Here is a 21,648-nt window from a genome sequence, read left to right as displayed (position 1 = left end):
TGAGGATCTGCAGAAAGTTATCTATCTCTAGTGACACTTTCCTTTAATTGCCCCATTCATATTATTCGCTTGCACTTTTACATGCTCTTCAATAACTTAATCTCTTACATGTCTAAAGGTGCATTTGAAGCTCTGCCAATGAGCTCCTTGGGAAAAACAGGTGCAAAGAACACACATCCACACCAGCTAACGTCAGAAAATCTAGACTTTCAGGTTTTAAAAAACTTACTCATATTTCTAATGCTTCAATCTATTTTACTAGTGTTATTCATCATTTCTGCCCACAACCAGCTTTCCTGCATTGTCAGCGACCAAATATTAAGTTTGATATTGCCTGTGTTCTCTCTCAACTTTATCAGGCAGCAGGAAATTTACGTAGCACGAGAATAAAGATGTGATTTTAAATGTTCCATCTTATGTATTGGGCTCAAGTTTAAAATCTAGCATAGATATAAATCCAAAATTTCTTGGAAGTTATCATCTTCCATTCTGTACAGTTTGCATTTCCATGTCAAACAAACTTCACAGGGGAAAAAAAAGTTAATGCAAACTTTTATTGATAGTACAAACATTTTCACTACTTCATCATCTCCATCCAAATTATTTCATTTCCTTACTCTCTAAAATGGCACAATACATGAAAAGTGTAAAATTTTAACCAGTTATTTACAACTCTGGCAGTGGTGTTAGCTGATTGCTTCTCCCCCTCCCCCTCTCCCTCTCTATTAAGAGACATTACCTTAAGCTCGGCAATACAAAAGAGAAAAGCTTTAAAAATGGCTATGGGGTAACTAAGCAAAATAATGTGAAATACATCTGCCAAATAGCAAATCAGTTTCAGTAACCAAAATCAGAAGTAAGCATCACTGATCAAGTTCTTCGAATTGTTGCTTTTAAAGCAGTCGAACAGTTTTCCCAGTCACAGTTAAGAAGTCTTCATCTGCCAGAGCTCGGAGTGCCTCTTCAAACATATCCTTGGTAATAGCCTAAGATGATAAAAAAAGATTCTAATCAGATCCAGGTTGTATACGCCTGCAAACAAAATAGGTCTTTTGGTGTAAATACAATTGGTCTGTTTGGCACATTTAGTCACATGATGCTTTCAGTACCAGTGTAGTAAGAATTATCTCTCCCTGCATCATTGGTTGCTCCTGTCCTGTGACATGATATCCCCAAAGTGTTTCATTATCGCTATTGTTATCCCCCACCTGCACAGCAACAATCTTTAAGAGACTGTTCAGGCACAAAACATGAAAACTAGCATCCATGTGGACTTTACAACTCCATAATTACTGGTAAATACAAAAAATAACCACTGTTCTAAGAAACAACAGTGTTGGGCCATACATTAAGGCTAGAAATGCATTCAAGTGTTCACAAGCCATTCTTACTCTATGTCTTTAGACAATACTAAGCCTCTGCCTATTTTGTTTTTGAACTAGGGGTACTTCTGTCTTTCCACAAAGGTCACAGCCAATAATAGGAATCCATTTTCTGGGGTATAATGGGTGTAAACATGTACTCCAGTTCCAATATTATTAACTATACCATAGATCAGAATGAGAAGACAAAAGAAAAATAGTAGGAGGGAAAAAAACGAGAACCCAAGAGCTCCCATTTCACACTTAGGATATTCTAATAGCAGAGCTATTGCCGATGTCATCAGTGTGTCTAAACGTTTGCCAGCTTGCCAGTATGAATCTGCACCTGCGCTCATCAATGTCACCATGCAATGATGGCGGACGTAATGATGTCTAAGCGTTGCCTCACTCCTCAATGTCTGCAATCGCAACCTCCATTCGTCCACCCCAACAGTACCCCCCCCCCCCCCCCCCCTCGGCCAATTGTTCACCGCCTCACCACTTCTCCCTCTCGGCCGCTCACTCCCAGCCTCACCGCTTCAGCTGCTCCCTCAATCGCTCCCTGCCTTGCTGCTTCCCCAACCCCACCCCCCCACCCAATCGCTCCCTGTCGCGCCGCTAGAGCTGCTCTCCGCCCCCCCACCCTTGGCCAATCACTCCCCAATGCATTGCCTGGAGAAGCAGCGGGGAACGAGCGGCTGAAGCAGCAAGAAGACGGGCGCAGGAAGAGCGGCGAAGGGCAGCACGATGGCAGGAGGGAGTGGGGTGCTGTTCGGGGTGGGATGCTTTTGGGTTTAAAATTCTTTTTTTGTGACAAATTGAGCAGCGCCATTTTTATTACGGCAGCTGCCGGAGATGTCGCAGGCAGTGACGTTTCAGTCGATGAGGCTGCATTTGCACATGTTCCTGTAATGCGCCACCTAGTGGGTGCATTGTCAGCAAATGCAGCCTTTTCTAAAATTTCAAACTTTTCTACACAAGATTAAAAACTAACTTACAACATCTGACTGACATCTCAGATCATCAAAAAGTTGCTGGTATTTCATAGCTGGAGTTTTGCCTTTAGACTGTATGAACTTCTTCAAGGCTTGAGCTAATTCCTCCTTGCGTTTACGAGCAGTGGCACTCATTCCTGAAACAAATTAAATCACAAAATTTTCAAATTCATTATTAGATACAACGCAATAATTATCCTTTGAAGCTGGATTTGTAGTTCTACCTAGTCTGTGTGCTGCTTACCAAAATGAGAACATTAGTCCTGGGTAATAGAATGTTTCCACAATTCAGTGTCAGAATTAAACAAGCCAAGATCCAGTATAATATAATTAGCTGTACCGATCCGTTCATTTTCTAACAGTAATAACTGCAGCCTTAATCTTCACGGCTTCTTCAAATGAGACTGTCAATTTAATGCCTTTTCTATTTTAGCAGTTTTGTACTGTACATGAGTAGAGGGAAATGGTGAGTCTAGTCTACGCTGACACTCTGGTTCAATACTGAGGGAAGCCTGCACTGTCAGAGGTGCCATCTTTTGGATTAGACATTAAATTGTGGCCCATCTGCCTCTCACATGAGTGTGAAAGATCCATGACACTATTTGAAAGAATAGCAAGGGAATTTTTCCCAGATTCCTGGTCAATATTTATCCCTTAACCAACACAGATTATCTGGCCATTATCACATTGTTTGCTGTTTGTGGGCCCTTGCTGTGCAAAAACATGGCGATTGCTTTTTCTACATTACAACGGTGAATACATTTTAAAAGTATTTGGGGCATCCCGAGATTGTGAGAAGCACTAATTAATCAAACCTCATCATCCTACAATCAACAGTGAGAAACCAGTCTGTGTTTGAATTAAAATTAGGTCTCAAAAGGTGAATGTTCAGCACGACACCATCCGATCACACAATATGTCCCATTACCTTTGTAAAACTGGTGCTACTACATTTATATTTACAGTAAATTGCAGAATCCAGTCATGAACACATATTTGTATGACTAAAACCTCCAAAATTTTATATACGTGGCAACATTCCCAAGTTCCCAAAATTACTTTTTCCTGGACTTGACACCTCAAATGAAAGCAATATTCATTTAATTCATTACCTGTAGTAAGGATAGATATATCTACAATTCCAGTCCTTGGGTCAGTGGCAGACTGTTTCAGAGCTTCACGATGAAGACGTTTTGCTTCTTCTACATCTATATTTTCCACTTTTTCAGAAAAACGCACTTTGGCGTATGCTTCTGCCAGACGTATCAGTGACTCCAGTTGTCGGGGGTATGCTGACACCATACCTCTGCCACTGCCAACTTTCCTCATATTCACATAAGCCTTGAACATGAAGGAAACAAAAAAGCATAGAGAGTATTTAGTGAGGTGATGTACTATGTGAAAACATTATAAATACTTTAAAATATCACACCAAGTACCGAGTACTCACCTCAATCAGTGATTGACTGGCTTCTTCACTAAGTCTAGGGTGGATATAGGTGCGGCCATAGGCAATGTAATCCCTCAGCACTGCCATGTCCAGGTATTCTTCTTCCATTTCCTCTTCACTTCGATAGTAAAGTGAAACCAAGTGGCGGGCAAGACGCCGATCATAAGCTTCATCTTGTGGGTCCAACATAAGGAAGATCAAGTCAAACCTACAAAAATAATCAATACACTTACAACAGTGTGTCCAGTAGTAAGTCAACAGCATAAAATAAGCAATGTCATTCTGGGACAGACTTCTGGAAACACTAGACCTTTATAAGGTTTAAGATCTCGATTGTGAGATTATTTGAATAGTTTATCCTACCTGGACAGTAGTGTATGTGGAAGCTGTATGTTTTCTATAGTTGTCTTTTTGGGGTTCCACTGTGACTCCACTGGGTTTGCAGCTGCCAGGATTGATGTGCGGGCATTCAACTGACAGATAATTCCAGCCTAAAATGTACAGAATTATGCACTTTATTAAAGAAATATAGATTTCAGCTCCCCCTCAAGCATAATTTGATGTAGAACTAATCAAGAAAGGAACTGTGTACAATGGTTTCCAAGCTTTCTGTACCGAGGCTGACAGCAGTCAGCCAAAGGAAGGAAAACAGAAATTACTGACAATTTTAGTATATAAAGCAACAGAAGTAAGATGGGAAAAATACAGAAAAGAGAAATCTTGTCATCTCATAGTCCTCTCTTTACACATGCTGTTTACATATTTACTTTCAATTCTGAATGCTAATTTTAAATAATACTGTAAACAGCATTGGAGGGGTTTTATACAATTCTTACCTTAGCAATGGAAAGCGTTTGTTGCTCCATAACTTCATGCAACACAGATCTTGTGTTATCATTCATTTTGTCAAACTCATCAATGCAACAGATGCCGTTATCGCTAAGAACAAGGGCACCAGTCTGCAAGACCAGCTGCCTCGTCTCAGGATCCTTTGTCACGTAAGCAGTAAGACCTACAGCACTGGAGCCTTTACCAGAAGTGTATTGACCTCTGGGCACCAGGTTGTACACATACTGCAGCAATTGAGATTTACTGGTACCAGGATCACCACAGAGAAGAATGTTGACCTCTGCACGGAAATTGCCACGGCCAGTGTGACTGAAGTCTTTGCGCGTGCCACCAAACAACTGCAGCAAGATACCCTGGTCAAAAAAACAAAGAAAGACTGTCACAAAATTTAATTTTGACATAAACCTACCCTTGCCAGTTACAAGGATAATTTAACTGACCGTATAATGTTGGTATTATGTTTCAGGAGCAAAACATAGACATAAAATATAAGTAGGTTGTGGAACAATTCTGGAACCTGGTGTATTGGTGCATTGTGCCATGGAATGATAGAAAATATCCATGAAAAGATTCTCAATAGGACAATTTCCTAATCTCAGGCTTACTGGGAGGTATAAAGTGGAGATTTTGAACATTTTATAAAGAGGTATTGCCCATTGTAGAAAATGACAAACCCAGAGATGCTGCTTGCCAATATTAAGACATATCAGAGATGTACAGAGGCACTTATGCGTGGATGCAGAGGATGTGGGCAGGGTTCTTGATGAGTTTTTTGTCTCTGTCCTCACAAAGGAGAGGGTTGATGCAGACATTGGAGTTAAAGAGGAGTGTGAAATATTAGATACGATAAGCATAATGAGAGAGGAAGTACTAGGAGCGTCTGACATCCTTGAAAGTGGATAAATTGCCAGGACTGGATGGATTGCATCCCAAGTTGTCAAAGGAAGCCAGGGAGGAAATAGCGGATGCGCTGAGGATCGTCTTCAAATCCTCACTAGATACAGGAGAGGTAACAGACAGTTGGAGGTCTGCGAATGTTGTACCATTGTTTAAAAAGGATGCGAAGGATAAGCCAGGTAATTATAGACTGGTCAGTTTGACCTCGGTGGTGGGTAAATTGTTAGTTTATCCTGTCCCTCAGAATAGATTCTGTCACTTAGAAAGGCATGAATTAATCAGGGATAGTCAGCATGGATTTGTTAGAGGAAGGTCATGGCTTACTAACTTGATTGAGTTTTTTGAGGAAGTGACTAGGGGGATTGATGAGGGTAGTGCAGTGGATGTTGTCTACATGGATTTTAGTAAGGCATTTGACAAGGTCCCACATACCAGACTGGTCAGTAAAATGAAAGCCCATGGCATACAGGGGAAGGTGGCAGGTCGGATCCAGAATTGGCTAAGTGACAGGAAACAAAGGTTAGTAGTCGACGGATGTTTTTGTGAATGGAAAATGGTTTCCAGTGGTGTTCCATAGGGCTGTATTAGGTGCCTTGCTGTTTGTGGTATATATTAATGATTTGGACTTAAATGTGGGTGGCATGTTTGGGAAATTTGCTGATGACACAAAAATTGGCCATGTAGTTAATACTGAGGAGGAAAGCGTTAGACTCCAGAATGATGTCAATGTTTTGGTTGAGTGGGAGGAAAATTGGCAAATAGAATTCAATCCAAAGAAGTGTGAGGTATTGCATTGGGGGAGGGCAAATAGAGCAAGGGAATATACAATAAATGGGAGGATACCGAGAGGGGTAGAAGAAGTGAGAGACCTTGGATGTGCATGTCCACAGGTCCCTGAAGTTGGCAGGATAGGTCAATAGAGTGGTGAAGAAGGCACATAGAATGCTTTCTTTTATTGGCCGAAGTATAGAGTACAAAAGCAGGGATGTGATGCTGGAACTGCACAGAGCATTGGTTAGGCCACAGCTGGAGTATTGTGTGCAGTTCTGGTCATATTACAGAAAGGATATAATTGCTCTGGAGAGAGTACAGAGGAGATTTACAAGAATGTTGCCAGGCTTGAAGGTTGCAGCTATGAGGAAAGATTGGATAGGCTAGGGTTGTTTTCTCTGGAACTGAGGAGGCGGAGGGGTGACTTGATTGAGGTGTACTTGATAGAGTGGACAGGAAGGATCTGATTTCCCTGGTGGGGAAGTCAGTTACCAGGGGGCACAGATTTAAGGTGACTGGTAGAACGATTAGAGGGGACCTGAAGGGCAACTACATCCCCCAGAGGTGGTGGGTGTCTGGAGTTCACTGCCAGGAATGGTGGTGGACGCAGGGACCCTCAATTCTTTTAAAAGGTACCAGGACATGTACCTGAGATGCTGTAACCTGCAGGGCTATGGACCAGGTGCTGGAAGGTGGGATTAGTTTGTGTGGATAGTTTATTCAGCTGAAGCAGACACCATGGGCTGAATGGCCTCCTTCTGTGCTGTACTTTGCTTCTATGGTTCCACGGCTCTGGGAGTTGTACAAGTGCTAGGGACAGCTTGTCCACTTGTCTTTCAGGTTAGGAGGGTTGTGCGCTGCACATGTGGAAAAGGGGAGAAAATGTAAACGTAGCATGGAAACTTTTGGACTTATTAAAGAAAATAAATATATAGATGCATATATTTAGAGCACAGAAACCAACATCTTTTTTTCTGAAGTGACCGCACACACGTTAAGCATGCACTGTTGGAAAGGAGACCTGGGAAGTAAATGTATGCATAAGATTATACCATGATTTACAAAGGCACACAATGTTTAATATATAAAGCCATGCATGTCATAATACAGGAAATGTAAAAGGTGTTTTCCAAGAACATGTTATACCTTTTTGATATCTTCATGCTCATAAATACTAGGAGCCAAAGCAGCAGAAAGTCGTTCATAGATATCAGGCTTCTTAGAGAGCTCTTTCAGCATGTCAGCACGCTGCTCTGTGAACAGTTTCTGTTCCTTTTCATCAAGTCCGTGAAGCCGTTTCTCATCAGTTTTGCGGAAGTGAATGACATCAATGTGAGTCTTGTACACTGATTTCACATTGCTAACTCTCGGATTTACCCGGATAGGAACAGCTCTGTAGATGCCTAGACAAAAGAAAATTCACACATAAACAATGCTCCACCTCCTCTAAAAATCAGACATCAACCATCAAAAAACAGACATTAAGTTTGAGAACGTAAGGCTTTTTAAATCTTAATTTAACTTTTACATCCTTAAAACTAAATATCCATTGTGTTTAATCAGTGTAGGATTTACCTGTGACGTTCACTCGATCGCCAGGCTGCACTTTATCCACCAGATCATTGTGAGCAAACAGTATAACTGTATGTGGTGTCTGTCCTGCAGGCATATCTTCAGGGGACTCCTGCAACTTAACCTGCAAAATCATAAAAAGAAAGGTTAAACTAGATTATTAGACCAGCAAGCGCAGGTGCACAGTACACTATGACGTTATTGCTTAAGTAAATGCACTTGAATTACACAAGGACACTTTACATACAAACATACGAATTAGCAACAGGCGTGGGCTACTCGGCCCCTCGAGCCTGCTCCGCCATTCAACAAGATCATGGCTGATCTGACTGTAACCTAAACGTTACATTCCCACCTACCCCCAATAACCTTTCACTCCTTGCTTATCAAGAATTTATTTACCTTTGCCTTAAAAGTATTCAAAGACTCTGCTTCCACTGCCTTTTGAGGAAGAGAGTTCCAAAGACTCACGACCCTCAGAGAAAAAATTTCTCCTCATCTGTCTTAAATGGGTGACCCCTAGTTCTAGATTCTCCCACAAGAAGAAACATCCTTTCCATATCCACCCTATCAAGACTTCTCAAGATTTTTTTAGTTTAGATTTTTAGTTTAGAGATACAGCACTGAAACAGGCCCTTTGGCTCACCGAGTCTGTGCCGACCATCAACCACCCATTTATACTAATCCTACACTGATTCCATATTCCTACCTGTCCCCACCTGTCCCTATATTTCCCTACCACCTACCTATACTAGGGGCAATTTATAATGGCCAATTAACCTATCAACCAGCAAGTCTTTGGCATGTGGGAGGAAACCGGAGCACCCGGAGGAAACCCACACAGACACAGGGAGAACTTGCAAACTTCACACAGGCAGTACCCAGAATTGAACCCGGGTCGCTGGAGCTGTGAGGCTGCGGTGCTAACCACTGCGCCGCCCTAAAGGTCTTATATGTTTTAATCAAGTCACCTCTTACTCTTCTAAACTCCAACCATTACAAGCCTAGCCTGTCCAACCTTTCCTCATAAGACAACCCGCCCATTCCAGGTATTAGTCTAGTAAGCCTTCTCTGAACTGGTTCCAATGCATTTATATCCTTCCTTAACTAAGGAGACCAGTACTGTACGTAGTACTCCAGATGTGGTCTCACCAATGCCCTGTATAGCTGAAGCATAACCTTCCTACTTTTGTATTCAATTTCCCTCACAACAAACGATAACATTCTATTAGCTTTCCCAATTACTTGCTGTACCTGCGAACTAACCTTTTGCGATTCATGCACCAGGACACCCAGATCCCTCTGCAACTCAGAGCTCTGCAATTTCTCACCATTTAGAAAATATGCTTCTATTTTTAATTCTTCCTGCCAAAATGGACAATTTCACATTTTCCCACATTACACTCCATTTGCCAGATCTTTGCCCACTCACTTCACCTACCTATGTCCCTTTGAAGCCTCGGGTCCTCTTCACAACTTACTTTTCTACCTATCTTATGTCATCAACAAATTTAGCAACCATACCTTTGGTCCCTTCATCCAAGTCATTTATATAAATTGTAAAAAGGTTGAGGCCCCAGCACTGATCCCTGCAGCACACCACTTGTTACATCTTGCCAACCAGAAAATGACCCATTTATGCCCTCTGTTTCCTGTTAACTAGCCAATCTTCTATCCATGACAAAATGTTACTCCCGACACCATGAGCTTTTATTTTCTGCAATAACCATTGATGTGGCACCTTATCAAATGCCTTCTGGAAATCTAAGTACAGTACATCCAGCAGTTCCCCTTTATCCACAGAACATTACTTCTTCAAAGAACTCCAATAAATTGGTTAATGTGATTTCGTTTTCACAAGACCATGCTGACCCTGCCTGATTACCTTGTATTTTTCTAAATGCCCTGCTGTAACATCTTTAATAATAGCTTCCAACATTTTCCCTATGACAGATGTTAAGCTAACTGGCCTGTAGTTTCCTGCTTTCTGTCTCCCTTCCTTTTTGAATAAAGGAGTTACATTGGCTATTTTCTAATCCAATGAAACCTTCTCCCAATCTGGGGAATTTTGGAAAATTAAAACCAATGCATCAACTACCTCACTGGCCACTTCTTTTAAGACCCTAGGATGAAGTCCATCAGGACCTGGGGACTCGTCAGCCTGCAGCTCCCACAATTTGCTCAGTACCACTTCCCTGGTGATTGTAGTTTTCTTCAGTTTCTCCCTCCCTTCCATTTCCTGATTTACACTTATTTCTGGGATGTTACTTGTATCCTCTATGGTGAAGACCGATGTAAAATACCTGTTCAATTCATCTCCTTATTTTCCACTATTAATTCATAAATGTAATCACCTTTTTCCAAAACTTTAAAAAAAAACTTTTATCTCTCAAATTCATCAGATTCTTGTTTCACTCAAAAAGGTTTCCTTGTTTTATCTCCCGTACTTCCCTAGATTGACCCCACTATTAAGTTTTATTTTAGTTCCCCATTATAGGCTCCTCCACTCTATACAATATATTGCAACCTACTCCCACACTTACCCACAACCTTGAGCTATTTGCTAAGCATATGATGAGTAGACCTAGTGGATGAGTTCTGTCGGGAAGTATGCTTCTTCAGCACTTCCCCTGATGGCAGTCAAGTTTGGGCACTTATCACATGGGTCTCATGAACCATTTTGGCCACAACATGGTAAAGCACAGGTGAAAGTACCGTGTTGATCCTTGTAAAGTATTAAATGTTGAATACTTGATACAGTTTTGATTATTAAAGCATTGCTTTGCAGTTAGGGGAAAATTATTTCTGTGGCATTCCACAATCATTTGGCATTAATTGTACAAAGGAATTAGGAAATTCTTGTATTTCTGAAGAAAAACATACCATCTGTTTGTCAGAAAATACTGAACGGTTGTGGATTAGAGCCATGCTGTGTGTGGTGTTGCAGTTCTTGCACACAGATGGCTCAGCAATCCGGCCACGGTCAACCTCCACCCTTGTGCAGAAAGCACACACTTGACAGCTGAAAAATGCCTCTTGCATTTCAGGAATCAGTTGAGAAGACCTGATCACCATGCCACTGACAGTGATCAACTGATCAATATCTGGAAGGAAAAATGCAGAATAATTATTCGCATTATATTAGCCTTAAAATGGAAAAACATTCTGAACAAACATCGCATTACTAAATCGCATACTTCCCGACAGAACTCATCCACTAGGTCTACTCATCATACGCTTAGCAAATAGCTCAAGGTTGTGGGTAAGTCTGGGAGTAGGTTGCAATATATTGTATAGTGGAGTTCCGAAGAAGGGTCACTGACCCGAAACGTTAACTCTACTTCTCTTTCCACAGATGCTGCCAGACCTGCTGAGTGGTTCCAGCATTTCTTGTTTTTATTTCACATTACTAAAGATGGCTTACAAGAGAAATCTTAAATTGCTCAAGTTAACACTAACACACAATATATTATAAAATAGATTTACCAACTAAAACCAGCTTCCTTCATTCTAGCAGCAATATCCTACCTTCTGGATTCAGACTTCTCATATTTTTGGTTCTCAAAGCATTGTATGGCCGAACCTGGATCTGATGCTCCAGTAGAGTGTCAGGGAAACGCTCAAAAAAAAGTTCATTGACAGCCATGTCAAAAGTAGGAATCACTTCCTATACATTAAAAAGGGTTTGTTTAGCTTTAAAGCACCGTTAAACATTTTTTCAATTCAATTTTCTTTTCAAACTTGTGATTATAAAGCAACTATTTATTGTACAGCATACATTACCTGTGGGTAACAAATCAGCTGTCTGTATAATTCAGGGTCAAAGGTTTTCAAATGAGAAGAGTTCACATTTAGGAATGGCTCTCCCACCAAATTCATCTACAATAAAAGTCAGATTTCCTTCAATGCTGGAATATTTACAACAGAGATAATTAGCAAAAGTACAGGTGGGATCAAGATATGCATTACCTCTTCAAGTCGTTGCATGTAAAGTGGTTCATTGAGGTCGAGGCCTGTAATTTCCTCTTCTTTAACAGAAGGGTCAACAAAGCGTTGAAGGAATCTCTGAAAGAAAATGGTATAAGGATTAATTTCTCTTCTAGTGTTACAGAAACCACATCTCAACACTTGCTTAATACTGCCACCTCACTCTGGCCTATTTTACAATACAAAAAAAACATCCCAAGTTTCAGCATTATAATACCACAAAAAATACAGGTCATACTGTCAACCGCTTCATTTGATCACAGAAGGATAGTTGCATCTGATTTATTTTTGACCCGCTTAGTGGTCCAGACAAAGAACCCACTGGCAGGACAGATGGCGGCATAGGGGTATACAGTAGAGAGGAAATTGCCCTGTGAGTCTTCAACACTGATTCCGGACCCCATGAGGTCTCATGGCATCAGGTCAAATATGGGCAAGGAAACCTCCTGCTGATTACCACCTACCCCCCCCTCCCTCAGCTGATGAATCAGTACTCCTCCATGTTGAACACCACTTGGAAGAAGCACGAAGGGTGGCAAGAGCACATAATGTACTCTGGGTGGGGGACTTCAATGTCCCTCACCAAGAGTGGCTTGGTAGCACCACTACTGACCGAGCTGGTTGAGTCCTAAAGGACATAGCTGCTAGACTGGGTCTGTGGCAAGTGGTGTGGGTAACAAGAAGGATTGTTAGATCAGGTGAGGAGTCGTCGAAGGGCTCTCTTCCCTCTCCTTGTTTGACCACAACAGGTTTATTCTTTTTAAAGTGGATATACTTGCCAATTCAGTGAGTGCTTAACTATTTATGTGCAATAATCATAAAAAGAATCAATTGGACAGGTTTTGAGTTTAACAAGAAAGATACTAGCTTTATTTTACTTAAACCAATCGAAGTAAAAGAATAAAATACACATCAACTTTCACACACAAATAGGTTACAGAGTGGGGAAGGATAGATTGGTCAAATTAGAGTCCAGAGAAATAAAAGGGGTATACAGTCCGTGGAGGTTGGCGACTCGGCTGGCTTCAGGCCAAATTCGGCTGTTGTGCGACTTTCCTTTGGTGGTCCTAAGGCTTCCGGTTTGAAGATGTGGACGCTGATTCAGTGATTCTCCAGGAGGCAGCAATGTGGCTGATTTCCTTCAAGGGGATCTCTGTCTGTTCTTTCCAGAAACTTCTCCAAACTCTCAGTAGCTCCCCCATCAGGTTTATGTCAGTAAGCACAATGAGCATCGATCGGTGAACAGACTAACACAATCAAACATAGGTCAGTTAAACCACTGAACATGACAGTGTGCATCAGGGAATATGCCTTGGTGCTCACTGTCAGCAGGCAGAGTTTGAAGTTGGCAAGGTTTGAGTGGTTTGTCTGCACCAGTTTAATATTCCGTTTTCCAGCCAGTGGATTAAAATGTCATTCAATCTAGCACGTTTTGGGGATAACTCTGCACCACGTGAAATGAAATGCGATGATAGGAGCATTTCATTATAAAGTTGGAAATTGAAAAAGAAACTGTACATGCACATTCATCACCAAACACTCGCTTATCAATCTCTCACTGCCATAAGCTGTGCTCTGGTCTAGTTTTCATCCGGATGATTCTGGATAAAGCATCAGCTATCGCATTATTTTTCCCTGCAATGTGGGTAATCTTTAGCTGGTAAGTTTGCAAAAGCAGGCTCCATCAAAATAGCCTTACTTTCTGGTTTTTGAATTTCCCCACAAATGTCAAAGGATTGTGGTCGGTATAAGCTGTGGTGTCTCTATATCCATTTTGGACATATACTTCAAAGTGCTTGAGAGCAAGTAACAGTCCCAGAGTTTCCTTCTTCACAGTAGAGTATCTCTTTTGATGACTGTTTAAGTTCTTGAAGAAATATCCAACTGGTCTCTCAATGCCGGACTCATCAGCTTAGAGCAGGACAGCACCTACCCCGAGGTCACTAGCATCCACTGCCACTTTAAATGGTTTGTTAAATTTTGGAGCTGTCAGCACCGGTTCGTTGGTTAAGATGGCTTTCAGCCTCTCGAAAGCTGTTAGGCACCTCCCTGACCACACTATCTTTGCTTTTTTCTGTAATAAGTCTGTCAGTGGGACAGCTATAGTTTGGGACGAACACCCCCAAAAATCGCATTATTTCCCATTTGGCCGTGGGGATGGGAAAATTCAGCAACACCTGTACCCTCCCTTCTTTGGGCAGCACTCACCCTTGCCCCACAATATGCCCTAGGTAGGTTACTTGAGCTTTAGCGAACTTGCTCTTTACAAGATTTACCACTATATCAGCCAACTGTAACCTTTGGAAGAGGGCTTCTAACTGATCTAGGTGGTCCCCCCAATTGTCACTGTACATTAACAGATCATCCAGGTACACTATACAGTGGGGTAGGCCAGCCACTACCTGGTTCATCAGCCTTTGGAAGGTGACTGGGTAATTCTTAATCCAAATGGCATCACACAGCACTGGAATAATCTGTCTGCGGTGACAAAAAACATCTCTTTAGCTCGGGTGGTTAAGGGTAAAGCTTGGCTACCCGACCCGAACCAGATGACGTGTCGGGTTCGGGTTAGGTTGGGTCTCTCTTCTGGGTCCAGCATTTGGGCTCAGGTTGGGCTGGACACGGACAGTGCTGCCTTGCTCCGGGAAGTAATCTTTAAATGAACATTCAGGACGTCAAGGCGGGGAACGTGCAGTCCAGATTCTGCACTCTGCAGTAAAGCCTGGCTACCCGACCAAACCCAACTACGTGTCGGGTACGGGTCGGGCATTAAAAAAAATTGAATGACTCGGGTCCGGGTTTTAATTTTATATCCGAGTCAGGCTTTAGTTAAGGGAACTTGCCAATATCCTTTTAACAAATCTATTTTGGTTATGTAGGTGACGTTTCCTATTCTATCAATACAGTCTTCCAGGCAGGGAATTTGGTAGAAGTCAGCTCTGGTCACTGCATTAACCTTCCTGCAATCAATGCAGAGCCTTGTTGAGCCATTGGACTTGGACATGAGGACAATTGGGGAACTCTAGCTGCTCTGACTGGGTTCACTCAGCTTGTGCTCCAGCACGTACTGAATTTCCTCCCAAACCCGAGTCAGTTTACTGGGTCCTAGGCAATAGAGATTTTGTCTCTCCTACATTCACATGGTGTAGGGCTAGAGTTGTGCACCCTGGTTTGTCCCTGCAGATCTATTAAAATGCTGTGAGCAGCCTTGTTCGGTCTCCTCCCTGTTCTGCATTTAAATAGGATAATACCATGTCTAAATCACCCTAACATTTCGGTGTTAGCTAACCGGACGATAGGGAACTCGATCTGGGAATTCTCCAGGCCTCCCTCTAACTCGTCCTCACTGTCCCTTTTGCCCTCCTCTTTCCTGACTGCCTGACAGACCTGCGCTTGTTTATCCCCTTTCTGACTGTGATACTGCTTTAACATATTGATGTGACACAGCTTATGCGTTTTCCCAAGGCCCGGGGCGTCAATTAAATATTGACGAGCAAAATCAAGGGGAGATGAGGAAATTTTTTTTCACCGAGAGGGTGGTGGGGGTCTGGAACTCACTGCTTGAAAACGTTGTTCAGGCAGAAACCCTCAACTCATTCAAAAGGAGTCTGGGTGTGCACCTCAAGTGCCGAAATCTGCAGGGCAGGAAGGTGGGACTGGAATGGGTGCATCGTTTTTTGGCCGGCACAGACACAATGAGCGAAATGGCCTCTTTCTGTGCCTTAAACTTTCAAAGATTTCTATGATTCTACTACTCTGGACGGGCCACTGACCGGGCTTTCAGTGGTTCACCCTGTATTGGTAGTAGCACTAACACATCGTCTCTGGGCTGACAGGCCTTGGTATGTTTATCTGCCTGCCTTTTCACAGCTGTCCAGGAGGTTATTAGGTGTTCCTGAGCCACCGCACAGGCTCTTGTGAGCTGCTCATGGCACACGGAGATGTAGTCCAACATGGAAGGTTCATCCTGTGTAAAACCTCTCCATGATTAGTTTAAGAGGACCTCTCATCTCGTGTCCATAAACGAATTCAAAGGGAATAAAGCCAGTGGACTCATTGGGTGAGTCCCTGCTGGCAAACAGATGAAATCCCAGCCCTTTGTCCCAGTCATGGGGGTACTCATAGCAGAATGCTCTGATCATTGTCTTTCGGGTCTGGTGGTACCATTCCAGAGTCCCTTGTGACTGTGGGTGGTAGGCTGAGGACTTTAGCTGTGTTATGCGCAGATTACCCATGACCTATTGAAACATACTGGACATAAAATTCATGCCCTGATCAGATTGAATCTCAGTAGGCAGCCCATATCAGGTAAATAATTGGGTTAGCCCCTCCACCAGTACCTTGGCAGAGATAGTTCTTAGTGGGGGGGTGGCCTCTGGAAATCAGGCAGCCACATCCATAATGACAAAGAGATACTGGTAACCCCCTTTTGTTTTGGGCAGAGGCCCCACACAGTCCATCAGGACCCTGCTGAATGGTTCCCCAAAAGTGGGTATGGGAATTAGGGGCGCAGGTTTTATCGCAGTTTGGGGCTTCTCCACAGCCTGGTACATGTGACAAGTTTTACAGAACTTAACCACGTCTTCGTGGAGTTGTGGCCAGTAAAAACGCTGTCTTATGTGGGCTTGGGTTTTTCGGATACAGACGCGTCCAGCCGTTGGAATTTCATGGGCTATCATCAATATTTCTCTAAAGTACCTTGGGGGCACCACTACCTGGTGGACCACTGCCCACTCTTCATCCACAGGTCTGTGAGGAGGTCTCTACTTCATCAGCACTTCATTCTTTAAATAGTAGCACTCTGGAACTCCCTCTGCTTCAGCTTCAGTTTGGGCAGTCTGCGCTAACTTTTTTAACACTGGGTTGGCTTGCTGAGCCTCAATGCAGCAAGACCTGGGGTTCCTTTAAATTCCAGAAGATTTGGGATAACCAGACAGCAGGGTCATCCATCTGCAGTGCCAGTGCAGCCCCCTCTAACGGAGCTTGTTTGAGCATGGACCGGGTCACCACAGTCAGGGAAAATGCCAGAGGCCTTCTCCTGTAACTGCTCTGTCTCCCTGACCTCGTTTGGCTTCTCTAAGACCACTGGGGAAGCTAAAACCTTTGCCCCCACGCAGGTTGATGTGGTCCATGGGTAAACTCGAGACAATTCCCACGGTTACTGGTCCTGAAATAAGGTTGCACTCCAGGTGCCTCTGATATAAAGGTATGGGCATATTCCTTCCCCCGATACCATTCACTAATACTTAGGCATTCAATGCACACTCTGGGGGAAAGGTCATGCCTTTTCCTAGCAGAAACAATTGGGTGGCCTCTGCATACCTAACTATGACGATGCGCTTACTTGCCTCACTCGAGGGATATGCGGTCACTTTTTCTTTAGACACAAAATCCTGGTAACTCTCAGGGATTTTTGTGAATTTTTCTTTATTCTCTGGAGGTTAGTAGAATGAGAGGTGATCTCATTCAAACGTACAAAATTCTTAAAGGGCTCGACAGTTGATGCAAGAAGGATGTTTCCCCTGGCTGGGGAGTCCAGAACCAGGCGACAGTCTCAGAATATGGGGCAGGCCATTTATGACTGAGACGAGAAGGAATTTCTTCACTCAAGAGGACGGTGAATCTTTGGAATTTTTTGCCTCAGAGGACTGTGGAGGCTCAGTTGTTGAGTATGCTCAAGACTAAGATTGATAGATTTCTACATATTAAAAACATCAAAGGTTACAGGGATAGTGCAGGAAAATGGCATTGAAGTAGATCAGCCATGATCTCATTGAATGGCTGAGTGTGCTTGAACAGCTGAATGGCCTATTCCTGCTCCTATTTCTTATGTTCTTATAACCAGAGTTCTCAGGGTGAACTGCAAAGTCCCAGAGACGTTTTCACTTCTGTATGGATGCAGTTTGTTTGACAGTGTTGATGCATCTTGGTGATACCATTTTGCAGCCAGAAAAGGATAACTAAGAAGTGCCTCCTAATATGTACAAAGGAAGTACAGGTATTTAAAGAATAAATGCAAACAGCATTTTGACATGCAAAATTTACATACATCAGCAAAAATAAACTAATAGTTATCTGAAATCTACCTGAAACTTTTCTTTGCATGCAGCCACATTGACATCTGTCCCCCAGATTACCAGCTTCTGACCAAGGGATTGCTCACTGGTCACAACTTCATCTGCCAATGGCTGAAAATAAGAGATCAAACTTTTAAAAGAAAGCATAACAATAATAAATTTACTTAACTTAATATATAAATGACTTCATATAAACCTGGATAAGCTACACAGCTTCTATTAAATACCTACCTGGTCTGCATGTAAGTCAACCTGACGGACCTTACGTGCAGACCCAAGATCAGGACGCTGGCGTATTGGTGTCCCACGCACACCGCTGCGAGGTGTACCTTCCACTCTAGAGCTGGGAGTGCCATAGGTCAAAGGAGAGCTTAGGTCAAATTCACTGGCAGCTGTGAAATATTAAATAATTTAGACAATTACTCCAACAAAAGAAAGTGACTAAATAGACATCTATAAAAATTATATATATATATAAACATGTAAATTTAAACTTTTAAACATTCTGGTATCTGTGAAGTTACAGCAGGTTAGGTGCATCTGGCTCAAAATTGAAAAGAATTCTGAAATGTTAAAGATAAACACCAAGAGACTGGAGTTAATACAATAAAAAAGATTTGTATTTGGCCTCTCAGTACAGTACTGCTCACATAACAGAAAAGTAGTTTAACACAAGAAGCCCCACTGTACAAAAAAAAGCGGGTTGTTTTTCCCAGTACACTTCATAGTCCTCTACTCTGTAGAATAAGAAAGCAAAATATCTGCTGATGCTGTTGTGGATGTGGTCTACACTGCTGACAAATATCTGAATTGCTGCGGAGGTCACTCTAAATGACAAACAGCAAACCTGAATGACGTGACCGTGCTGGGCTGGATAAGAAGGATGACTCCTGCACACGTGGGCTCCGAGCATCTGCTGCTGGAGAAGTCGGCATTGGCTGCAGCTCCCCAGTGGATGTTAAATCATCTATCCGCTGCCTTTGTGAAGGCGGAGACTGTACTCCATCGCTACGAGCTGTAAGAGGTCAACTTACTGTTAGTAGCATGTCAACTACATTTTCTAGTTTTCAGTTAAGTTTTAAAAAAAAATGCAAACATCATAATTCTGACCCGATATGGACAACAACTATAAAAATCAGACGATCTATTCAGAGTTCAAACCAGCAGTGACATAACTTGGCACTTGTTTGCACACAACTCTAGGATCTGTAAACATTTTAGAGAATTGGAACTCACTGCCTACAAGGGTGGTGGAAGCAGAGCCAATGAATGATTTCAAAGGAAACTGGATGGGCACTTGAGGGAAATAAACTTACAGGGCTACAGGGATAGAGTGGGAGAACGGGACTGATTGGATTGCTCTACTGGACTCGATGGGCCAAATGATCTCCTTCTGTGCTGTAATGACTCTGTGACAGCTGTAATGTAAATACAAGATGGATAATTTATCAAGTTGAATCTCTTAAAATATTAGAGCAGTCAGTTATCGTTAACAAATAACTTCTTCCCTCTTGTCCAGCTGGTAACTTGATGCAGGCTATCTTACACTATGAAAGTGAATATCTGTATGAAAGAGAACCAAATATTGTGTAACATATTTTGAGGGGGAAGGCCACAGCAGGGATAGGAACTTGGATAGTTAGCTCTTTTCAGTTCTTCAGTGACATTTAAAATTAACATCTCAATGGTCACATGTATTTATTCAATTAAAACTAAAATATTCAAACTATTTTTGTACAATTATCGAAAACGCAAATATTTCAGTGGAATATTTTGTACTCAAAGAAAAAGAATGGCTGTAAAGTGAATTTCTAAAGGTTTCAATAGTATGATGTATATGGATACTGCAGTGAACAATAAGACTTACGTGTGGGAGGGTTACTGCCTCTTCCACGCTTGCTTCCTTTACGACTGGGTGTAGATGTTGGTGACGACATCTTTAGCAGTAGGATTAGAAAAAACAAACATTTAGCAGTGCATTCAAACATGTTTAACAAGATTTAAATATGGAGAAAAGTCAAAATACAGTGTCATTGACATTTATAACACAAATACCTTCCATTAAAAAAAAATTAAACAATGTGAAATTTATAGCAAAAAAATTAAAGTTATATATCCACTAGAAAGAACATGCAGCTTTCAACAACTTATATTTATGTTATTCATGGCCAATACTCCAATTCTCAAATTATCATTTCTTCCAAGGGCAGAATTTTCAAAATATTTATTTTCAGTTATTCCAACACACTACCCATTATCCTGTCCTCCAAGAAGATTTCAACATCATGAGATTTTATAAAAGGAGAATGGTCTGATTGCAGGTGGTCTGCAGGCTGCTTAACCCACTTCTATTAAAGTCACTGAGAAGTAAAAATTACTTCTTTTAAAATAGGTGATCTCTCAGTTTTGCTCACAGGTGATCTGAAGTTGTGAATGTGATGTTAAAAAGTTAATCTGACCTTCCCCTTCTGGTGGTTCAGAAAGAGGAGAGACATTGAAGCACTGGAGATAAGCCCCACAAAACTGCTTTCCACTGCTAGAATTCTTAAGAGTTGAGAAACTTGGGATCTTCCGAATGGAAAGATAGCATCTCAGCAGTAATCTTCTATCAGTATACAAGATAGTTGAGGGTATAGAAAAAGCTAATCCTGAATACTAATTTAAAATAAATTGTGACAGTAGAACAGGTCTAAACTAGAAAAAGAAAACTTTTGTTTTTTTCTCAGGGAATTCTTTATACAGTCATCAAGTTAAGGACAAGATTCCTAGACAGTGCAGTGTAGGAACAAACTATGGAATCATTCAACAAACAGGTAAGTGAATAGTAGTCTTTCTGGATGCACAAATAAGTCATACAGCAGAGTCAAGTACGGGACAGGAGGAGGCCATTCGGGCAATCGACTCCATGCTGGCTCTCCACTGAGTTATGCAGTCAGTCCTACTCCCCCGGGACGATCCCCGTAACCCTGCAAGCTTAACCATCTTGCGTAAACGTCCTACTCATTTTCCCAATTGGGGGGGGGGGATGAGTGGGTAAGGGGTGTATAAGGCAAATAAAAAAAAATCAGACAGACGCAATAAATTTACCAGAAACTAAAACAATCTTTTAAATGAAATCGAACACCTTAAAACATGATCAAACCAAGATCGTTTTTGCTGTATTCCGGGCCCTCATCTGCTTTTGCGCCAAAACTTGTTTGAAATTGTTTTAAATCAAGTTTGAGAAACGAAATGTAACTTTTAAAAGAACAAAATTAAATCCACTCGGTTTCACGACTAACTTGTTGGCCTAAAGAGAAGCCTGGTAAATTTCACAAAACGATGTAATCAGACCTGCCGCTCAGTTCTTATTTGTTATTTCAATTTATTTACACGACTATAGGTGCAAAGACAACACAACAAACACAATACTCTAAATACAATGCAAGTCATTTACTTCTAACTCGAAATATTTTCTATTAATTTCTACCTTATTGCTCTCCCCCTGTGGACTGCTTTTCCCGCGGAATCAGTCAGCTGACCTCTACCCCGCGCGCTTTCCCAGCCAATCAGCACTGAACTTCCAATAATATGGAAGAATCTATTCCAAGCGGAAGGGGGGGGTAATGGAGTGGAGTTGATGTTTAGAAATCAGGCACATCGGCGGCAGTTATTTTTTAACGATAATTTTGTTTCTCATATAATTATGT

At 41.9% G+C, this 21,648-nt stretch overlaps 1 protein-coding gene across 1 annotated transcript; it reads right to left on the bottom strand.

The window, feature by feature from the left end:
- Nucleotides 1–537: 537 nt before the first annotated feature.
- Nucleotides 538–21,503, bottom strand: mcm4 (minichromosome maintenance complex component 4). The gene is made up of 17 exons (XM_068031809.1): nt 21,429–21,503; nt 19,827–19,896; nt 18,807–18,974; nt 18,191–18,351; nt 17,969–18,070; nt 11,865–11,960; nt 11,679–11,774; nt 11,424–11,562; nt 10,779–10,999; nt 7,899–8,019; nt 7,470–7,726; nt 4,643–5,008; nt 4,170–4,297; nt 3,807–4,014; nt 3,469–3,697; nt 2,360–2,493; nt 538–986 (listed from the first exon to the last, which is right to left on the bottom strand). Exons 2-17 carry the CDS (start codon nt 19,894–19,896, stop codon nt 894–896), a joined length of 2,589 nt encoding a protein of 862 aa, XP_067887910.1. The 5' UTR covers nt 21,429–21,503; the 3' UTR covers nt 538–893.
- Between the last annotated feature and the right edge of the window lie 145 nt (nt 21,504–21,648).

Source organism: Heterodontus francisci, chromosome 5 (assembly GCF_036365525.1).
Source record: "Heterodontus francisci isolate sHetFra1 chromosome 5, sHetFra1.hap1, whole genome shotgun sequence".
Lineage (NCBI taxonomy): Eukaryota > Metazoa > Chordata > Chondrichthyes > Heterodontiformes > Heterodontidae > Heterodontus > Heterodontus francisci.
The sequence above is the reverse complement of the archived record's forward strand: the minus strand, read 5'-3'. Positions and strand labels throughout refer to the sequence as shown.